The sequence below is a fragment of the Sorex fumeus genome, unplaced genomic scaffold, assembly GCF_029834395.1.
Source record: "Sorex fumeus unplaced genomic scaffold, SorFum_2.1 ptg000010l, whole genome shotgun sequence".
NCBI lineage: Eukaryota > Metazoa > Chordata > Mammalia > Eulipotyphla > Soricidae > Sorex > Sorex fumeus.
The window spans coordinates 1,200,827-1,219,783 of record NW_026606067.1 but is presented as its reverse complement, the minus strand read 5'-3'; the positions used below and the strand labels follow the sequence as shown (position 1 = coordinate 1,219,783).

Here is an 18,957-nt window from a genome sequence, read left to right as displayed (position 1 = left end):
GCCCCGCCCCGCCTCGCCCCGCCCCGCCGCGCGCGCCGGGCGCGCGGGCTGCGGCCGTCGCGCGCCCGGTGGGGACCCGGCCGGTGGGCCTGGAGGGTCCCCACAGGCACCCCAGCCGGAGATGGGAGGTGGGGGTTGCCCCAGGCGCAGGGGCCCCTCCGAGTTGTCGAGTTGTCGTTGTCAGAGAAGCAAATGGAGGCTTTTTGTTCCCAGCTTCTGAGCTTCTGGGGAAGGGGTGGGGGTGGGGGGTCCCCCGCAGAGCGCGTTCCGCTCCTGGGGTGCTGGCGACTGGGAGGCCGGCCCTGCGTGTCTAAGTCTCTTTCTCTCTCCTCCTTAGGAGTTTTGACCGGAATCTACGGAAATCTACGGGAGTCGCGTGCTGGGGGAGCGAGGAGTGGGGATGGGGGTCTGTCTGCAGGGGTGCAGGGGAGCAGCTGCCCAGATAGGCACCCTGCCTGACAGGTGCACCTGCCTGATAGGCACCTGCCTGTGGTGGACCCCAGCGGAGAGGCTCTGGAAAAGAGGGCGAACTGGCGAGTTTGAGTGGATCAAGTCCAGGATTCCAGGAGGAGCGAGCCCAGGTGTGCAGGACCTGCCTCAGGATGCCCCCAGTGCTGGGGTGGTCAGTGTTTGGTTCCACAGATACCTGCAGACAGTCACATACCTTGGCAACCAGTATGGACCTGCCCCATCTCCCCCCCCCCCCCCCCCCCCACACATTAACCCCAATAATCCAAAAGTTGCAGTCGCTGGAGCGATAGCACAGCGGGTAGGGCGTTTGCTTTGCACGCCGCCCGGGTTCCATTCCCAGCATCGCATATGGTCCCCTGAGCACCACCAGGAGTGATTCCTGAGTGCATGAGCCAGGAGTAACCCTGTGCAATGCCAGGTGTGACTCCCCCCCCCAAAAAAAACCCCAAAAATTGGAGTTAAAAAAACTGGCTCGGCTTTGTACTTTGGGACTCCCTGCAGGGTTCTTGACAATGCTGGGGAGCCCTGGGTGGTGTCTTTCCGGCTTCTGCCTCTCTGGCCCCTGTGTCTGCCTTTTTGCCCTCTTGCCAGCTGTTCTCGGGGTCTCTGGCAGTTCCAGGAGTGTAGACCCACATCCTTCCTGCTGTGTGTTCTTACTCCACACCAAATACAGGCCCCAGAAGCCTGAAAAGAAACCAGCCAAGGACTGGATCCATCATCCACAGGTGCTTTATTTCCCCTCTGACCTGTCACAGAGCTGAACTGTTCTCCTGGGCTACCGAGCCTGGCTCGGGCTGCAGGATGGGCAGCATGGAAGTTCCTGAGGGTCCAGCCTCATGGGCACCCATGGGGATGCCTCTCGTGGGGGCATGGCGGGGCGCAGGTTCCAGGTCCCAGGGTCCAGTCATCAGGATGGAGGATGCCCAGTCAGGCCAAGTAGAAGGGCCAAAACTCAGAGTCAGTCTGCAGAGACGCGCGGTCGTGAGGGAGGACCACCATGAGGCATGGGCCTGGGGTACCCCGACCCACGGGCCGCCCTCACTCGCTAGGCAGCCGCCTTGGCTTGAAGATCCGGATGCTGAGGTGTGAGGATACAACTGGTGCTGAGGCCGAGCCGGATAGAGGCTGTGAGTTGTCTGGGGTAGGCTGTGAGGGGGTCAGCCTGAACCCCACACCGCAAGGAGTGCTTGGGTCCAAGAGCTGGGCGGATTGTACAGGTGTGGCTGGCGGGGCTGGTGAGTGGAGCTAGGGGGGTGGGGGGCGTTGGAATACAAACCCTGATCCTCTTCCCAGGGCGTCTATTGAGGTCACAGCTGCAGGCCAGGAGGGTGCAGGCCTGATGGGTAGTGGGCGGGGTGCAGGCTCGTGGGGGCAGTGGCAGCCGAGGAGTAGCAGACAGCTCTCTTGGGCTTCTGAGCACCCCCCCCCACCACCACCACCTTTCCCCTTTCCCAGAGATTCAGCTTCTGGGCCTGGTCAGCCCATAGCTGGATCCCAGGGCACTCGGGAGATGCTCTGGGGCCTCGTTATTTGGGGGCGAGTATTCGGCACACAGAGGTGAGGGTGGGAAGAAGCAGCGAGCTTCAAGGCAGGTGCTGAGAACTCGAGCCGGTCAAGGGCGGCCTTCCAGGGCCCCTGGCTTGGGGCCCGTGCTCAGGTGAAGCCCGGAGAGGCAGCTTAGGGCAATACCATCTTGCCACCCCCAGAGCTGGCTGACTACTTGGCGACCCCGAGTCCTGGCAGCACTGCCTGAATGCCTGGGCCCCGAGTCCCAGAGGAGGAGAGGGGAGCTCGTGGGGCAGTTTTGGGAAGGCCTGGATGCCAGGTTTTCTCATCTGTCTTAGCTCAGCCCCACAACGCTGCCCCCTGTGTCCATTTGGAGTCACCGGAAGCAGCAGAAAGACCAGTGTGACCTGGACTCTGACCCTGGTCCTTGCAGACACAGCAGACCCCTGAGGGAGCACCTGGGGGGGGCACGCACTCCCTGTGTCCCTGCAGGGGCTCCCGACATCACCAGGCCCACTCCCCACACCCATCTTGCTTGCCCAGATACGGGGCGAGGGGCACATTGGTGCCTGGGCTCTGCTGGGCAGGGCAGGGTCAGGGCCTGGGCTCTTGCGTCGCTGGCAGCTGGGCCGCGTACAAGGCCAAGGTGTGGTGCAGGAACTGGTACTGCTCCAGCGTCTGGATCATGCCGCCCCTGCGGGAGAAGCGCACGGATCATGTGCATCTTTGCTCGACCTTTGATTTTCCTGGGATTCATCCTTGGCGCTTCCTCCTCCTCCTGACTACCCCGAGCCCTTCCCCACATCTGCCCCTAATGCAGGGCTGAGCCCAAAGCCTGACTGTACTGGGGGGGGGGGTGGAAATGTCACTTGGGGGCCCATCAGGTCCAGGTAGGACCCAGCTCCTGAGTTCTCAGGCCAGGCCTGGAATATCCCTGAATCCCAGTGTTTCCTTTCTCCAATAATTTTTTTTTTGTCTTTGTTTGGTTCCGGGACCCACACCCAGAGGTGCTCAGGGGCTATTCTGGGCTCAGGGCTTGTGTGTGTGTGGGGGGGGGGAGGGGTGGAAGGTCGGGGGGCAAGGGTTGGTCAATTCATTTTCCAATAATCTTTAAAGTAAAGACAATAAATTGAGGGCCAGGGCGATTGCTCAAGAGAGGTAGAGACTGAAGCTATAGTACAGTGGTGGGGAGGGCACTTGCCTTGCAAACAGCTGACCTGGGTTCCATCCCTGGCAACCCATGTGTGGTTCCCCATGCCCCACCCGGAGCGATCCCTGCAGAGCCAGGAGTAAGCCCTGAGCACTGCTCTCCACGAAACAAAACTTTTGCAAAGTGGCAGGAATGCATGCTTAGCATGAGGGAGCCCAGACTCCATCCTTAGTACAGGATGGTCCACTGAGTAACACCAGGTGTAGTCCCCATACCAAAAATAAATTGTCGGGGCGGGAGCAATAGTACAGCAGGTAGGGCGTTTGCCTTGCATGCGGTCAACCTGGGTTCGATTCCCAGCGTCCCGTATGGTCCCCCGAGCACCGCCAGGAGTAATTCCTGAGTGCATGAGCCAGGAGTAACCCCTGTGCATTGCTGGGTGTGACACAAAAATTAAAAAAAAAATTGTCACTGTCACTGTCCTCCCGTTGTTCATCGATTTGCTCGAGCAGGCCCAGTAACACTGTGAGACTTGTTACTGTGTTTGGCATATTGAACATGTCACGGGTCTTGAATTCACGGGTATTCAATATTTGGCATATTAAATATGCCAGGCTTAATCAAAAATTTCCAGGGCTTGGAGAGATAGTACAGTGGATAGGGTACTTCCCTTGCCCATAGCATGGCTGACCTGGGTTCAATCCCTGACATTCCCCATGGTCCCCCAGACCACTGCCAGGAGTGATGCCTGAATGCAGAATCAGGAGTTACTCCTGAGTATCAGCAGGCACGTCCCCTGCCCCCCCTCCCAAAGAAAGAACCAGGCACATGCTTCACATGAAGGAACCCTCAGCACTGGATGGTCCTCTGAGCACCGTCAGGTGTGGCCCCCAAACCCAAAATAGTTAAATTTTCCCATTTATTGTCGTGGGCATCTCGTGGGCCAAGAGCGTGTTGACACAAGTTGACTCGCTTGGACGGCTGCTCTCTGGCAAGGCACCTTTTCCCCTCCGAGGTACCATGACAGGTGCAGGAGGTGCCCGCCGTCTGCAGGGGCCCTGCCTCCAAACCCATGGAGCTCTTTTTGTTTTGGGGCCACACCTGGCGGTGCTCCAGGCTTACTCCTGACTCAGCGCTCGGGCATCACTCCTAGCATGGCTCACGGACCATATGGGGTGCCAGGGCCGGAACCCAGGTCGGCTGCGTGTAGGCACGTGCCCTACCCGCTGTGTCATACTTCTCCGGGTCCTGAACTCTGCTGGGCGTGTGCGGATGCCTAGTTTCCGGAACCAGCCAAACCCTAGCCCTCGACCCATCCCTGCAAAGGGAAATCTGGGAAGAGACCAACTCTAGATGGACAGCTCAGGGAAGCGCACGGAGGGGAAGATTTCACCAACCCCGCAGAACGCCCTGGGTCCTGGAGTCTGGGGAGGGCTGGTGAAAGAGCCCCCACCTGGCAGACATGAGGCTGTGAGGGTGACGCCCCCGTGGCACTAATGTGCTGGCTCTGGTGCCCCACAAAATGCACAGACCCCCACCACCCCCGTGCCCGAAGCAAGACAGGAAGTCAGGGCGGGGCCGGGTGTGTTTCAGAGCAAATAGCTCAGCGGGGGTGCTTGATGTCGGGGTGCTGGCAGGAGCTTCGATGCCCAGAGGCACCGGTGCCCCCAATGTGGTCGGCCCTGCTCACACCCAGGTACCCACCTGTCCAGTCGCAGTTGGCACACGATGCCCAGGATGTCCACCTCGCCGCGGGCCTGAAGTTGCTGGCAGCCGATTCTGGTGGCGATGAAACAGCCGGTCCGACCGATCCCTGCGCTGGGGAAGCCGGGAGGGAGGCGGGGTCATGCGGGAGAGTGGGAGTCAGGGGGCCAGGTGACTAGGGAACACGGGCCCTGGAGGAGCAGGTCATGGGCCTGGGATGTGGGGCCCCCGAGGTCACGTGGGTGGATGACAGGGGGGCCTGGGGAGCAGGGCCCGGGGACAGGCCGGGCGCTCCAAGGTCCGCAGTGGGACTCAGGGTGAGGGCTCAGGGCTGCAGGAAGGCAGCGGTGTCTCTGTGACGTGCAGCTGATACTGGGGCCCCCTACTGCCCCCAGGCACCCCCAGAACCATGGCTATGCTAGGCATCCGCTAGCAGACGCTCCCCTCTACACAGCACCCCGCCTCTCCCTCCTGGCGCCCTCCCTCTCCTCTGCTCTGACTCCCAGGGCACCCTGCCCATGCCCGGGTGCCTTCCCTCCTGCTTTCCTGGTCTTGTCCTGTCCCTCGCGTCACTTCAGGGTCACCCTGTAGCCAAAGTATCCTTTAAACATTGGGCCTTCCAGACTCACCTCCCTCTGCCCGCGCCCTAACTCCCGCCCCCCCCCCCCCCAGCTCCTGTCCATCTTTAGCTCCCTCCCTATCCTGTCCCCGGGCATTTGCACAGGCTGCCCCGTCCACAGTGCTCCCCTCTCCCTTGCTCTCACTCCTTGACAGGCTCCAGCTAAGATAGCTTGTCTGCTTCTCGGGCTGGGGAGGTTGAGTCCAACCCCACAGTGCTCAGGGGCTCTTCCTGGCTTCGTGCTCAGGTGTGTCTCCTGGTGGTGCTCACGGCACCTGGTGCCCTGCAGCCGCCCGCCCACACAGCGATGCTTTTGCTCCTGGACACCCTTGCTGTTGCCACCCTGAGCGGGGCTTAGCTGTGGGCTGGGCTGCCTCATCCACCTGCCTCTGGGCCAGAGGCTGAAGTCACACTGTCCCCTTCAGTGCTCACGCACGCACGCCTGACCTGGTGGGCGGGCAGCAAATGTTTGCTGAAAGACTGCATGAGATTTCTGGCAGCGGGGCCAGCTGGCATCTCCCGCCTCCCCCTGCCCGCCATGTTCAGGACTGGGCCGGGGATATGGGGAGAAGCCCAGGGCTCCTGTGAAGGTGGTAGCTGCGCATGCACCCTCCCTGCTCATCCCCTTCCCGGGGGCGGCTGCATGGGGGCCCCGTACCTGCAGTGGACCACGATGGGCCCCGGGGGACCAGCCGTCCCCGCGCCCTCCTCCACTTCCGCCACCAGGCGCAGCAGGGGCCCCGCCGACTCTGGGGTCTGGTGGTCGGGCCAGGCAGAGAAGAGCACATGCTTCACAGGCCGGACCTCCTCCTGGTACTGGGATGAGGACAGGCCTGAGCACTGGAGCGGGGGGAGGGGAGCCCCAGACCCCGGCTGTCCTGGTCCTCAGGTGCCCACTGACCACCTCTGAGCATGTGACTTGGCGCCATCCCCGGAACCTCCTTTCCTTTTTTTTTTCCGGTCTTTGGGTCACACCCGGCAGTGCTCAGAGCTCACTCCTGGCTCTGCACTCGGGGGTCACGCCTGTCAGGGCTTGGGGGGGCCATCGGGGATTCTGGGGATAGAACCCAGGTTGGTCGGACTCTTGCAGCAAGTGCCCCGACTGCTGTGCTCTCTCCCTGGCCCCTTTATCTCCTTTTCTTCGACTAGAATGTGGGGATTGATGAGCCGGGAGGGGGTCAAAGGGGTGACATCCGCTTGGCAAGCAGGAGCCCCAGGTTCGATCCCTGACAGCCCTCAGCCTCCTGAGCACAACTGGGAGTGGCCCCGAGTTCTGAGCTGGCTGCCACCCCCGAGTACGACCAGTGTGGTCCTATAAAATAAGAAGGGGGCAGAGGGGCCATTGGTGGGAGTCCTCACCCAGGGACGGTGAAGGAGGCGTTGAGAGACCCCAGGGCGCCCGCCTCTGCCCCCCTATGTGGGCACTGAGAGGGCCACGGGGGAGGGGAGTGAGTGGAGGGCTCTGTTGGTTTCACAGGATTCCCAGAAGCGCTGTGTGAGGTGGGAGACCGTGTCTGATTATCAGGATCTGAATCGTGGGGATGGCGGCAGGAATGCCCCCACCGGAAAATGACGGACCTGCTCAGAAGTGCCACGAGGGACCCCACTGTCCCCAGGGGTCACCATCCAGATTCTTCGGTTCGGAATTCCTCCCCAGGACCAAGCCCATGGGTCCCTGGGATGGAAGGGAAAAGAGCCCAGCTGTGCCAGGCTCTTTGGGTAAGTTGGGAAGGATGAGGACGGGGTCAAGGGGTCCCCAAAGCTGCTGGGGGGAGCAATGGGGCGGTGAGAAGCAGGACAGCGGAAGCACTGCTGACCCCTCTCCCTAGCAGCATCTCCTAGGAGGAGACCAGAGGGATGTACCTCTCCCCAGGTGCTGCCTTACTGGGCTGAGTGATCCCTGGCATGTGCTCAGCATGGCCAGAGGTCTGTATGTAGTGGCCAAGGGTGTCCGGAGCACCTGACTCTGTGTCAAAGCTGTACATATTCCCCAAACATCTCAAAAGTGAAAAGGGGGACAGGAGGACTAACACAGGGGCCTAGACTGTTCGCCTGGCAAGCTTGCAAGCATGTGGTCATGAGTTCTAATCCCTGGCACCCCACATACACTGAGTGTGAATCTAGCAGCCAGCTGTCTGTGAACCTTCCCTTCCCCACCCCTCAAAGAAAAGAATTAAAAAACAAAAAAGGGGCCAGAGAGATAGTACAGGTGTTGGGCGTTTGCCTTACACACAGTCAACCTGGGTTCAATCCCCAGCATCCCATCTGGTCCCCCAAGTGCACCAGGATAATTCCCGAGTGCAGAGTCAGGAATAACTCCTGAGCATCATCAGCTGTGGTCCCAAAGCAGAAACAAAACACATTTAGAAGGAAAAGAAAAGGCTATCATGATATCAGGAAAGAAAGCAACAAATAGGATGGGAGGGGGGCTGGAGTGGTTGTACAGCAAGTGGGGCACTTGCCTTGGACATGGCTGACTTGGGTTGGACCCCCAGCACCTCATACGGTCTCTGGGTCTCTGAGCACCACCAGGAGTGAGCCCTGAGCACAGAGCCAGGAGGAACCCCAGAGCACAGCCCAGTGTGACCGAAAAAGAAAAGGAAAAAAGGAAAAAATGAATGTAGGAGAGAGAGAGAGGAGGGAGGGAGGGAAGGAAGGAAAGAGGGAGGGAGGGAAGGAAGGAGGGAGGGAGGGAAGGGGAAGGGAGGTAAAGAGAAAGCGGGCACAGTGGCATCTTGTGGGCTTGCTTCCCCGATGCCGGGACTGTGAGCTGGTAGAGAATCACTTTGAGCAGCGGGTACCTGCATGGCGAGCTGCCGCACCGTGTACTCGGGGTGCTCCTTCACTGCCCGACTGCTGATGCGGAAGGGCCCATACGATGCCTCCTCCTCTGTGGGCCAGTAGTGGACACATTTCTAGAAGGGAGGAGCTGGGAGTCAGGGGACGCCTATCGGCTGGAGCTGCGCTCAGGGCCACAGGATGAGCAGGACCGCTCCCCATGGCCCACCCCGAGGGTCAGAGCCTGGGGTCTGGACCTGCACTGAGGAGCTCCCTGTTCCCAGGCGGTGGGCCGCCCTCAGGGGGCAGAGCTTGGGAGCTGCTGGGAATGATGCAGGCTGGTTGGGCTTCCAAGAGCCTGTGATGTGCCGTGTATGTGTGTGTGTGTGTGTGTGTGTGTGTGTGTGTGTGAATGTGTGTGTGAATGTGTGAGTGTGTGTGTGAGTGTGTGAGTGTGTGTGTGTGAATGTGTGTGTGAGTGGTGAGTGTGTGTGTGAATGTGTGAGTGTGTGTGTGAGTGTGTGTGTGAATGTGTGAGTGTGTGTGTGTGAATGTGTGAGTGTGTGTGTGAGTGTGTGAGTGTGTGTGTGCATGTATGAATGTGTGTGAGTGTGTGTGTGAATGTGTGAGTGTGTGTGTGAGTGTGTGTGAATGTGTGTGTGAGTGTGTGTGTGAATGTGTGAGTGTGTGTGTGAGTGTGTGTGAATGTGTGTGTGAGTATGTGTGTGTGTTGGGCTGTGGGCCTGTCTGGGCACCGGGGCTCGGGGTCTGCGTCCTACCTCCTTCCCCTCGCGGAGCTGGGTGAGCATGACGATGAGCGACACTCCTTCCTGCCACACCATCTCCCAGAAGTCCGACACGGTGTTGGGCATGGGGCCCTGCGTGGCGATGTAGACCTTCTCCTGCCCGTCATAGCCCTGGGGAAATGGGCGTGAAGAGGTGGAGGAGAGCCGAGGCTGGGGAAGCCCAGTCTCCGCAACTGCGAAGAGAGGGTCGAGGCAGGAAGCCTGAACAACCTCCCCACCCCATGCACACGCATACACGCACCCAAGCACACATGCATGCATCCATGCAGAAACACACGCACCCACCCACACACGCACATACACCCACACCCACACCCATGCACAAACGGACCCTCGTGCACCCCCCCCCCACATGAACCCATGCACACGTTCAGGCACACATATGCACCCATGCACATACAAACGCACAGACACACATGCAAACATGCACACACATCCACCCATGCACACACACATGCACATACAAACGTACACACGCACCCCTACACGCACCCCCACCTGCATACACACATGTACCCATGCACACACACATGCATGCATGTACCACACATATATGCACATACATGCATGCAAACACACATACATGCACATGATGGCCACACATGCATATGCACACACATATGCACATGCACACACTCGTGGACACAGTACACACTCGTCAGCTACATGTGCACACACAGACAGGTGCCAGCCACATGGGGGGCACCTAAAGTGAGAGACACCTGAATTCAAATTACCGCCCTGCTGAGCCCCCACTGTTCCCGCCTCCTCCAACTTCAGGTTCCTCGTCTGCAGACGGGGCACACAAGTTTCTCCCCTCTCCCACCACTTTCTAGCTGCACAAACTAAGAAAACTCCCATATTTGCTGAAGGAACGTCTTTCACAGATCACGCTGACGTGCTTAGTCTCGGGGTCAGCACACATTTTTTTTTTTCTCTTTTGGTCACACCCAGCAATGCTCAGGGATTACTCCTGGCTCTGCACTCAGGAATTACTCCTGGCGGTTCTTGGAGGACCATATGGGATGCCGGGGATTGAACCCTGGCTGGCTGCATGCAAGGCAAACACCCTACCCGCTGTAATATTGCTCCGGCCCCAGCACACTCTTTCTAATCGTTCCCTCTCTGGACTCTCAGCCTCCTGCTCCTTCAGGCAATGATGCTGAAATCCAAACTCCTAGTCATGTTCTACCCACTCTGAGCCACTAGAGGGCGCTGCACCCACATGTATTGAAGGAGAAGTGGGGCTCTGGGGTGCAGATACACTGCTTCCCCTGCCTATAGCTGGATGATAAACATCTCCACAGAGGAGGGGCTGCTTGGGGCTGGGGGTGGGGAGACAGAGGGAGAAAGACAGGGAGAGAGAGAGGGAGAGAGAAAGAGAGAGGGAGGGAGAGAGAGGAAGAGAGAGACAGAGAGGGAGAGAGAGAGAGGAAGAGAGAAAGGGAGAGAGAAACGGAGGGAGAGAGTGGGGGTCTGGATGGCACCCCAGAAGTAGGGACTGGGCTTGGCCATGCCGATGTCCTGCCCATCCCGAGACTGGTGGTGAGCCAGCAGGCTGGGTGGAGGAGACTCAGGGTCCGTTTTTTTCATTTGCCTGTTCTAGGTGCCCGGCTGCAAACCCAGGGCTTCGTACGGTGGAACACCGCTGAGACGGGAAACCCAGGCTCCGGGCACCCGGAGCACTCACTCGGATGTAGTTCGCGTTGATGTAGTCTCCGTCTTCTTGGCTCTGTGCCCGGCCAAGGCAGACACGGCTCTGAGGATCTAGGAAGTAGAAATCTGCTGAGGTCAGAGGTCAAAGGTGAGCGAGCACTTAGTACCAACCACAGCAGGGCCAGAATGAAAAGTGAACTCAGCTTACCCCAGGACCACGGGCCTGGCCCCTGGCCCCAGACCCACTGGCTTAAACATCTCTTGTAACTGGGCTGGAGGGGATGGCTCAGGGTCTGGGGGACATGCTTTGTGTCTGGGAACCTTGGCAGCACACCACGTGGCACTGGGATCAACCCAGGCCTGGCACGGGAGGGGTGTGTGGGGTGTGTGTTTTACCCCTGGAGTCGCACCCCTAGCCTTGAACTTATTTTCTTTTTGGGTCATACCCGGCAATGCACAGGGGTTACTCCTGGCTCTGCACTCAGGAATTACTCCTGGCGATGCTCGGGGGACCATATGGGATGCTGGGAATCGAACCCGGGTCGGCCGCGTGCAAGGCAAATGCCCTACCTGCTGTGCTATTGCTCCAGACCTTGAAATCATTTTTAAGTAGACAGTAGGGAGCCAGAGAAGGTTCCAGGGCAGCAGCACCACTGTTCCAAAGCACTCAGGAGGGAGGCCTATCAGGTACCTCTCTGTTCTGACTCTGATGGGTCAGCGCGTGGTTGGGGGCCAGACACACGAGGAAAGGAGCGCTTGTGGCAGAAGATTGCTCTGATGTGCGTCTGGGACGCTAATGAATGATCTTGCCCAATGTCATCTGCAGGGCAAGGGGCTTCGTCCCACTCTGGGTCTCTGGCCTGTCCCTCTCAGGGGGCGACTCCCTCCAATCAAATGCAAGCCAGGAGCAGGGGCTGGTTCCAGACAGAGGGTCTGGGGAGTCTCAGGCAGACGAACCCCTCCTCACTCTGGGGGCTCGGGGCAGGCCAGGAGACAGGACTGTCCACCCCCAGCCCCCTTGGTGTGCCCCGTGGTGGGGGCTACAGGGCTGCTGTGATTCTCCATTCAGACTGGGAAAGGGCCGAGAAAGACTCCCGGGTGGGGGCAGCCCTTGGCTCTTGGGCCGGCACAGGGCTGGGGCTGATGCCTGAGTCACGCCCACATGGGGAACCCCTTTCGGCTGTAGCCCCAGTTTCAGCCTGGCCCTGGGCCTGGCCTGGGCAGCTGCCTCCCAAAGCCCTGTGTCTGGGGGCCACCCCTCAGCACCCCTTCCACTGCCAGCCACGGGGGAGGAAGAAGAGGAAGAGTTGGTATGGCTAGCTGTGTGGCCTAGGGCCACTTCTCCTCGACTCAGTTTCTTTATTTGGAAAATGGGGATACTAATAACTTAGTACCAACTTCATGGGGTTCTTCGGATCGGTTGTGGGGTCAGCATACCCTGTGTGGTGTTGGGGGTGGAACCCAGACCCCCATCATGCAAAGCAAGTGCCCAGCCCTCTTAGCCTTCTTCTGGTCTTTCCTTGGGTCTATTTTTTTTTTTTTGTGAGGGGGGGGTGTATGTTCGGGCTACACCCAGAGGTGCTCAGGACTTATTCCTGGCTCTGTGCTCAAGGATCACCCCTAGTGGGCTTGAGGGACCCTCTGGGGTGCCCGGATCCAACCCTGGCAAGCCACATGCAAGGCAAGTGCCCTATCTGGCCCCTTCGTGGTTTTTATTTTTCTTTTCATATTTAGGCCACATTAGAGAGTGCTCAGGGGTTACTCCTGGCTCTTAGGAATTACTCCAGGGGGTCTTGGGGAACCACACGGGATGCCAGTGATCAAACCTGGGTCGGCCGCATGCAAGGCCAACCCTACCTGCTGTGCTCTACCCTGGCCCCTTTTGGGGTCCTTCAAAATCAAGCAAAGGCCTTGGAGCATCTGCAAAGCCTGCTGGGTTGGGCTCTCCTCCCCCTCACCAGGGCAGGAGGCTGCTCCTCCCTGCCGGGGGCGTGCATCTTACTTTGCACCCCGGGGTCCTCCCATCACCCAGAGCCCTTACTCGGCAGGATGGTCTTGTATCGGTCCTTGGAGGCGTGGCCAGGGACATCCAGGTCTTCAGCGTTGATAAAGTTCGAGGGGATCTTCTAGCAAGGGGGGATGTGGATGAGACCCCAGACCTCTTCTCAGCATCTTTTCCCCACCCGCCCACTTCTCGCTGATGGCTGGCAGCCCAGGGTGTGGGGCTGTTCCTCCCTGGGGTGCAGGGAGGAGGGGGAGGCCCGGCCCCCACAGAGCCAGGAGGGAGAGGGGCTGCGAGGGGCTCCTGAGTGCTTACCAGGAACTCTTCCTCCAGTTGCCTGGGGCTGGGCAGCTGGTGCTGCAGGGCCCAGCGGCTGAGCAGGTGCCCCGCAGTGCGCAGGAAGTGCAGGCTCACCTCCCGGGGGGTGTTCACGGAGCAGATGGGCTCCACGGCGCCCAGGGAGCGCACGTCTAGCATCAGCGCCACGTTGGAGCCCCGCCTGCAGGCAGGGAGAGGGGGACGGCCCCTCAGTGCCCCCCAGCCCCACCAAGGTGGGCCCAACCCTGCTGTGGGGGGTGTGGAGCTGCTCGACCCAAGCTGGGGTGCTGGGGCACAGTTTGTGGGCACACAGACATATGCCAATGACATGCAAATGACCCCTTTGGCTTCCTTTCCGGCCCGCGGTCCGGTCCCAGTGGCAGGGAGGTTGGTGGGCATGGAGGGCAGGCCCCGCACCCAGGACAGCGCTCACCTCTCCTGCAGCCGCACATGCTTCTTGGCCGGGGCTTTGGGGGGTGGTGGCTGGGTCATGTTTGGTGGCTGAGCTCTGGGACGGCCCCCTGGGGCCTGCACCATGCTGGGCAGGCAGGGTGCCGGGCCCAGAGGAGACTCACTGGGCCATGAGGTTCGCCTGAAAGACAAGGGCCCCCTCCACCGCTCACCCTGGCCACCCCGCTCTGTGTCCCCAGGGGGCCTTCTGGTCCCCGCAACGCGGTTATCATTCGGGGGAAGCTCAGTGGCTAGGCTGGGCTGGCCGGGCCCTGGGTGGGCTGCCACAGGCCAGGGCTGTGGCTGAAGGTCGGAGGGGAGGGGGCGGCCAGGAGGGGGACGCTGGCTGTGCTAGGTGGGGGCCAAGCGAGAGAAGGCCAGGAGAGGAAGAGAAAACAGAGGGCGTGGACAGAGAGGGCAGCGCGGGGAGCACCCACAGTCCAGCCAGCGCGGGAGAGCGCGGGGTCTCCTGCTGCACTGGTGTTGGGGACCCCCAGCACCCCTGCTCTGAGTCTGGGGCCCCGGGGGGGGGTCCCTGTCCCTGGAGCCAGCCCGGGGCGTTTCCTTCCTTCTCGGCCCATCCCCCCCAACCCCCGCCTCTGTAACTGCCACAGGAAGTGGCTTCACCAGGCGTTGAGGACCTGGCCAGGGAGGCAGCAGTGGAGGGCACGAGAGGGGCCTCAAGGTGGCGGGGAGGGGGGGTTCATGCCTTTTGGGGACAGTCCCCCCACCCGCCTCGTTCCAGGCCTGGCTTCCGAGGCCCGTGTGTCTGCAGGCGTGGGGGCGGGTGGACGGGGTCAGCGCAGAGGTGAGGGCACAGTGGGCCCGCGCAGAGGTGGCTGGTGGCCAGTGTGGCTCCCAGGGCCTCTGACCCCCAGGGGCCGTCAGCGAGGCCAGTGCCCCGCGCCCTGGGTCGGGTGGCCCCCTGACCCAGCCTGCGCCCCTGGCACGTGCCCTCCTGCCTCTGTCTCTCTGTGTTCGTGTTCCCACCAGCCTTGCCCCCGCCCCAGGGGCTGCCCTTCCCACCCCACATTCTGGTACTCACCACCGGAGCAGCTGCGCCACGGGGCTGCCTCCCAGCAGCTGTCCGTCTGTCTGTCTGTCCCTCGTCCTGTCTTTGAGGGCTAAGGAGGAGGCAGGAAGCTGCTTCCTCCCTCCGCCCCTCCTGGTTGCCTCCACCCACGCACACCCCAGCTGCAGCGGCCCTCCTGCCTCCCCCCTCTGCCACCAGGGGTCGGGGTGGCCTCCTCTACCGGCTGCTCCTCGCCTGGACCCAGCAGCAGGGGGGCGGGTGGGGGGCTGTGCCGCCCCGGCCTCTCTGCGCCCCAAGCTCCACCACCCTCTGCCTTTCTCCGGGGGTGTGGGTGCGTGTGTGAGGGGGTGTCTGGCTCCCTCCCAACTCTCCTGCCGCGGGGCCACCCCCGTGCAGTGTCCCTAAGCACCCCCGCTGCCCTTGCCCTGGGGGGGGACCCCCCTTCCTCCCCCCGGCCAGGAAGTAGGAGCACAGGCAGCTCTGTGGGGGTGCGGCCCCTCCAGTCCCCCTGACCCGCCCAGCTGCTCCCAGACTCACAGCACCACCGGCAGCCTTGGCCTCACACCAGCCGACACCCCTCTCTCCTCTGCTGTGGGGGGCCCCGGGCTCCTGGGGCCGGGGAGGGGGCTGCATGTCCAAGACCCCAGCGTGCCCCTTGGCAGGCCTCCCAACGGCCTGCAGCAGCCGTGCCGGTTCATGGCGAGAGCTTGCCACCAGCCTCCTTCCCCGCGGAACATTCTGGCACCTTCCCTCCCGGCCTCCTCTACCTCCCACTTCCCCGATTCAGCCGTCAAGAGCCGTGACAGCCCCCAAAGAAGCGACATACAATAGGTGCAGGGGTGGACCGCGGGCGGGGGCGTGGGGGGCAGGGGAGCTGCCGCCCCTGCGACCCCCTTCCCCCCCCTGGCCTGTGGCTCCCGGGACCCCGACTGGCTTCTTCTCCAGGAGAAGGGCCGCGCCCCCAGGACAGGCTGCAGACCCCTGAGAGCTCAGGTCGAGCACCCCCCTGCCCCCCAATGTTCCTGTGTTTCCACAGGGGATAGGGGAAGTCCTGGGGGAGGGTGTTGAACAGGCGGCCGAGCTGTTGATAGTGATCAAGAACAAGGAACTGCAGGTTGGAGACGCCCCTTCGTCCTTGTCCAACGGACCAGCCACGCCTGGGGTGCAGCGGGCAGAGTTTCCGGGGGGGGGACAGTTAGAGAGCAGGAGGTGGGGCCTAGGGCCCCCCACTTAGGGGGTGTGTGGGTGGATGTTGCTGTCTCCTTACTTGCAGAGACAAGGAGCGGGGCCACCAGTGCCCACCACCCCCCGCGCGTCATGTTGCGTGCAGGCCCCCAGCTCTGCTCGCTGCCGGGGCTCAGTCCCGTCCAGCCCAGAGGCCCCTGCCTGCAAGGAGCCCCTCTCCTTCCAGAGCCTTCTCCAAACGGCCCTGCAGCCAGGGTCCACCGCTGACCCTTTTGCGGCCTGTGCCCAGAGTCTGGGCGAGAGGAGAGTGGACAGCTCAGCCTGGGCTCTGCTGTGCGACGTTGGAGAGTGACCGAGAGTCTCTGAGGCCCCTTGTCCGGACCCCCGGGGGACAGTGCCTGCCTCCCTCCTCCAGAAGTTGCTGCCCAGATGTCCCCAGAGGTGTGGGCAGGGGAGTGGCCTTGGAGGGGGCCCTGTGGAGTGGCTCCACCAGCCTCCAGGACAGGGGGTTCAGGTCCCAGGTCTTACTGGGCCCCTGGGTACCCTTCCCTGGGAGCTCCTGAGATCAGGCCAGCCGCCCCCCCACCCCCGCCCAGAGACTCCTGGGGGAACTGTGGTCTTGCACATACCCTTCCCCTGCCCGGCCCCCAGCTCCTCCAGGGGAGCCCCGGATCTGGGTCCTCCCACAGCCCCCGGGTCCCGGGCCAGCCCGGGCCGGCTCTTCCGCCCCGGCGGGTCCTGGCTTGTCCCTGACCGTGTGGGGGAGACAGACACGAGCTGGCATCAGGGCGGCCGCATCCAGGAGGCAGCAGGGAGCCCCGATATAGAGGAGCTGCAGGAGCCAGGCCGAGGGGCGCTGTGAGCGTGGTGAGAGGGGTCTGGGCACTCCCAGGGCTCTAGGGCCTTGAGGAGGGCCTGGGGGAGGGAGACGCGGGTCAGGTCCTGGGGCCAGTCCGGGTGCCCAGCCCCCGCCCGACCCACTTTCCCTGACACTTTGTGGGTGTCTGTGGGTGGCAGGGACTTTCCGTACCCTGCACCCCTGGGTCTCTGAGGAGCTGGCCCGCCGAGCCCCAGGGGGTCAGAGCCAGCCTGCCTTGAGGGGGGGTGCTGGGAGGAGCCCCCCATCTGGGCCAGGGGGCTGGAATCGGGACAGAGGCGTGTCACCCTCCTCCAGGCTGCCTCTGAACCCCATCTTTCTTCCCAGGCCCTCCTGCCTCCCCCCACGCCCAAGGGCTACCCCTGCATGCCCACAGATGCCCTCAGGGGCACCCTGCAGAGAGACGTGGGCTCTGGGGAACCCTGCACCCCACGGACTGCAGCTGGGTCGGAGGGCCGGGATGGGAGGGAGGACTGGAGCTTGCTGCCTTTGGCCACCATCCCCCACCCCATGTGGGGCTGCCCAGGGCTGGCGTGGGAGGGGAGCTCCGGAAGGGAGCGGGCAGGGCAGCTGGGGGAGCTGGACCTGGAAGCCGGACGCTGACCCTGTGCCCTCGGTGGCTGGCTGGCTCTGGAGACAAGCTACAGTAGGTGGTCGGGCAGGGCTGGGGGGTCCCCGTTCTCCCGGGAGCAGGTGTGCCGCATCTGTGGGACTGCTACGGGAGTGGATGGCCCCTGTGGACGAGGCTGCTGGCCCTTCTAGGCAGGCATTGGCTGGCCGGTGCCTTCTCCTGCCTGGTCCCCTGCCAGGCTCTGTCCAGGGGTAGCGGAGTCCCTGCGGCCCATTGTGCTCAGGGAAACGGGGGGACGGGTTCCCAGTCCCCTAGCTGAGCCCACGTCCTGCTACAGCTCCTTCCCTTCAGATGGGGCACCCCGCTTCTCCCTTTGCAGCTGCTGGGGGACCCTTGAAGAGCGAGTGAGTGGGCGAGGGAGGGCCCGGAGAGGCAGGCAGGCAGAGGGAACCCCACCCTTTCCCATCAACTTTCCCTGCAGTTCGGTCCTTATTGGTCCTGGGCCCACACTGAGGGGTGCTCAGGGGCTTCTCCCAGCTCTGAAGCCCACCCATGGGTACTGGGGGACCAGGCGGTGCCAGGGATGGAACTCAGGGCTCCCGCTGGAAAGCCTGTGCCCAGGCCCTGAGCTCACTCTGCCCCCTATTTTACCTTATTTTATACTTATTTTTTTTTGTTTTGGGTTATGCTCAGGGGTTACTCCTGGCTCTGCACTTAGGAATTACTCCTGGGGGCGCTTGGGGGACCAGATGGGATGCTGGGGATCCAACTCAGTCTGGCTGCCTGCAAGGCAAACACGCTCTGCCTGTTGTGCTATATCTCTGGCCCCCAGTCCCACTATTTTAAAGAGTACTTAGTGCTTGTGTGTTCTCTCTCTCTCTCTCTCTCTCTCGCATACACACACACTCATAGACTTACACACTCGGACATACTCACAGACACACTCACACACAGGGACTTATACAACACACACAACACTTATACAGACTAACTCACATATATACTCACACAGATTCACACACACACACTCACAGACTCCCTCACACAGATTCACACAGAATCACACACAGACTCGCTCAACATTCACAGACAAGGACTTGCACACACATACTCACACAACACTCACAGGCTCACACACACTCCCAAACTCACACAGATCCACACAGACTCTCATAGAGTCTCACACAGACTCACACACATACTCACACAACGTTCACACACATTCACACCGACTAACACACACATACTCACACAACACTCACAGACTCACATACACAGAATCACACACAGAGAACTCAAACACACTCTCACAGGCTCACAGATTCACACAGACTCACACACACAGTCACACAAGACTCATACACATATCCACAGATTCACACACTGACTCAAACACACACACTCACATACACATTCAGACTCACACACTTACATACAGACTCACACCACAGACTCACACTATACTACTCACACACAGAGGCTCACACAGAGACACAGACTTCAACAGACTCACATAACACTCCCATATGGACTCACACCCACACCCACAACAGACACACACAGATTCACAGAACATTCACTCAGATTCACACAGCCTCACAGCCTTACACACATACAGATTCACACATTCACATTCACACACACACTTACATAATCACACACACAGACTCACAAGTCTGATACACTCACAAAGTGTACACACTGATACACACACTCATACACTTATACACAGACACACTCACATACTTATATACATACACACTAATATACACACTGACACCCCACCCCACCCCACAGTCACTCATACACACACTGACACACACAGACACAT

The 18,957-nt window shown here is 61.0% G+C and overlaps 1 protein-coding gene across 4 annotated transcripts in view; it reads right to left on the bottom strand.

Moving 5' to 3' along the window:
• Positions 1-2,521: 2,521 nt before the first annotated feature.
• The window catches only part of PTPN7 (protein tyrosine phosphatase non-receptor type 7), a 37,309-nt gene continuing 20,873 nt past the window's right edge, over positions 2,522-18,957 (bottom strand). Inside the window, exons 1-10 of one of the 4 annotated variants that reach the window (XM_056110590.1) lie at positions 14,506-14,673; positions 13,444-13,602; positions 13,008-13,191; positions 12,732-12,816; positions 10,725-10,801; positions 9,008-9,145; positions 8,252-8,365; positions 6,109-6,266; positions 4,832-4,945; positions 2,522-2,671 (exon numbers count right to left, since the gene is read on the bottom strand). In XM_056110590.1, coding sequence (XP_055966565.1) covers positions 2,572-2,671; positions 4,832-4,945; positions 6,109-6,266; positions 8,252-8,365; positions 9,008-9,145; positions 10,725-10,801; positions 12,732-12,816; positions 13,008-13,191; positions 13,444-13,547 — 1,074 coding nt within the window. In that variant the 5' untranslated portion in view covers positions 13,548-13,602; positions 14,506-14,673 and the 3' untranslated portion in view covers positions 2,522-2,571. Of the gene's footprint in view, positions 2,672-4,831; positions 4,946-6,108; positions 6,267-8,251; positions 8,366-9,007; positions 9,146-10,724; positions 10,802-12,731; positions 12,817-13,007; positions 13,192-13,443; positions 13,603-14,505; positions 14,674-18,957 lie in introns of those variants that run through there. The other 3 variants (XM_056110587.1, XM_056110589.1, XM_056110588.1) reach the window with 3 other exon arrangements.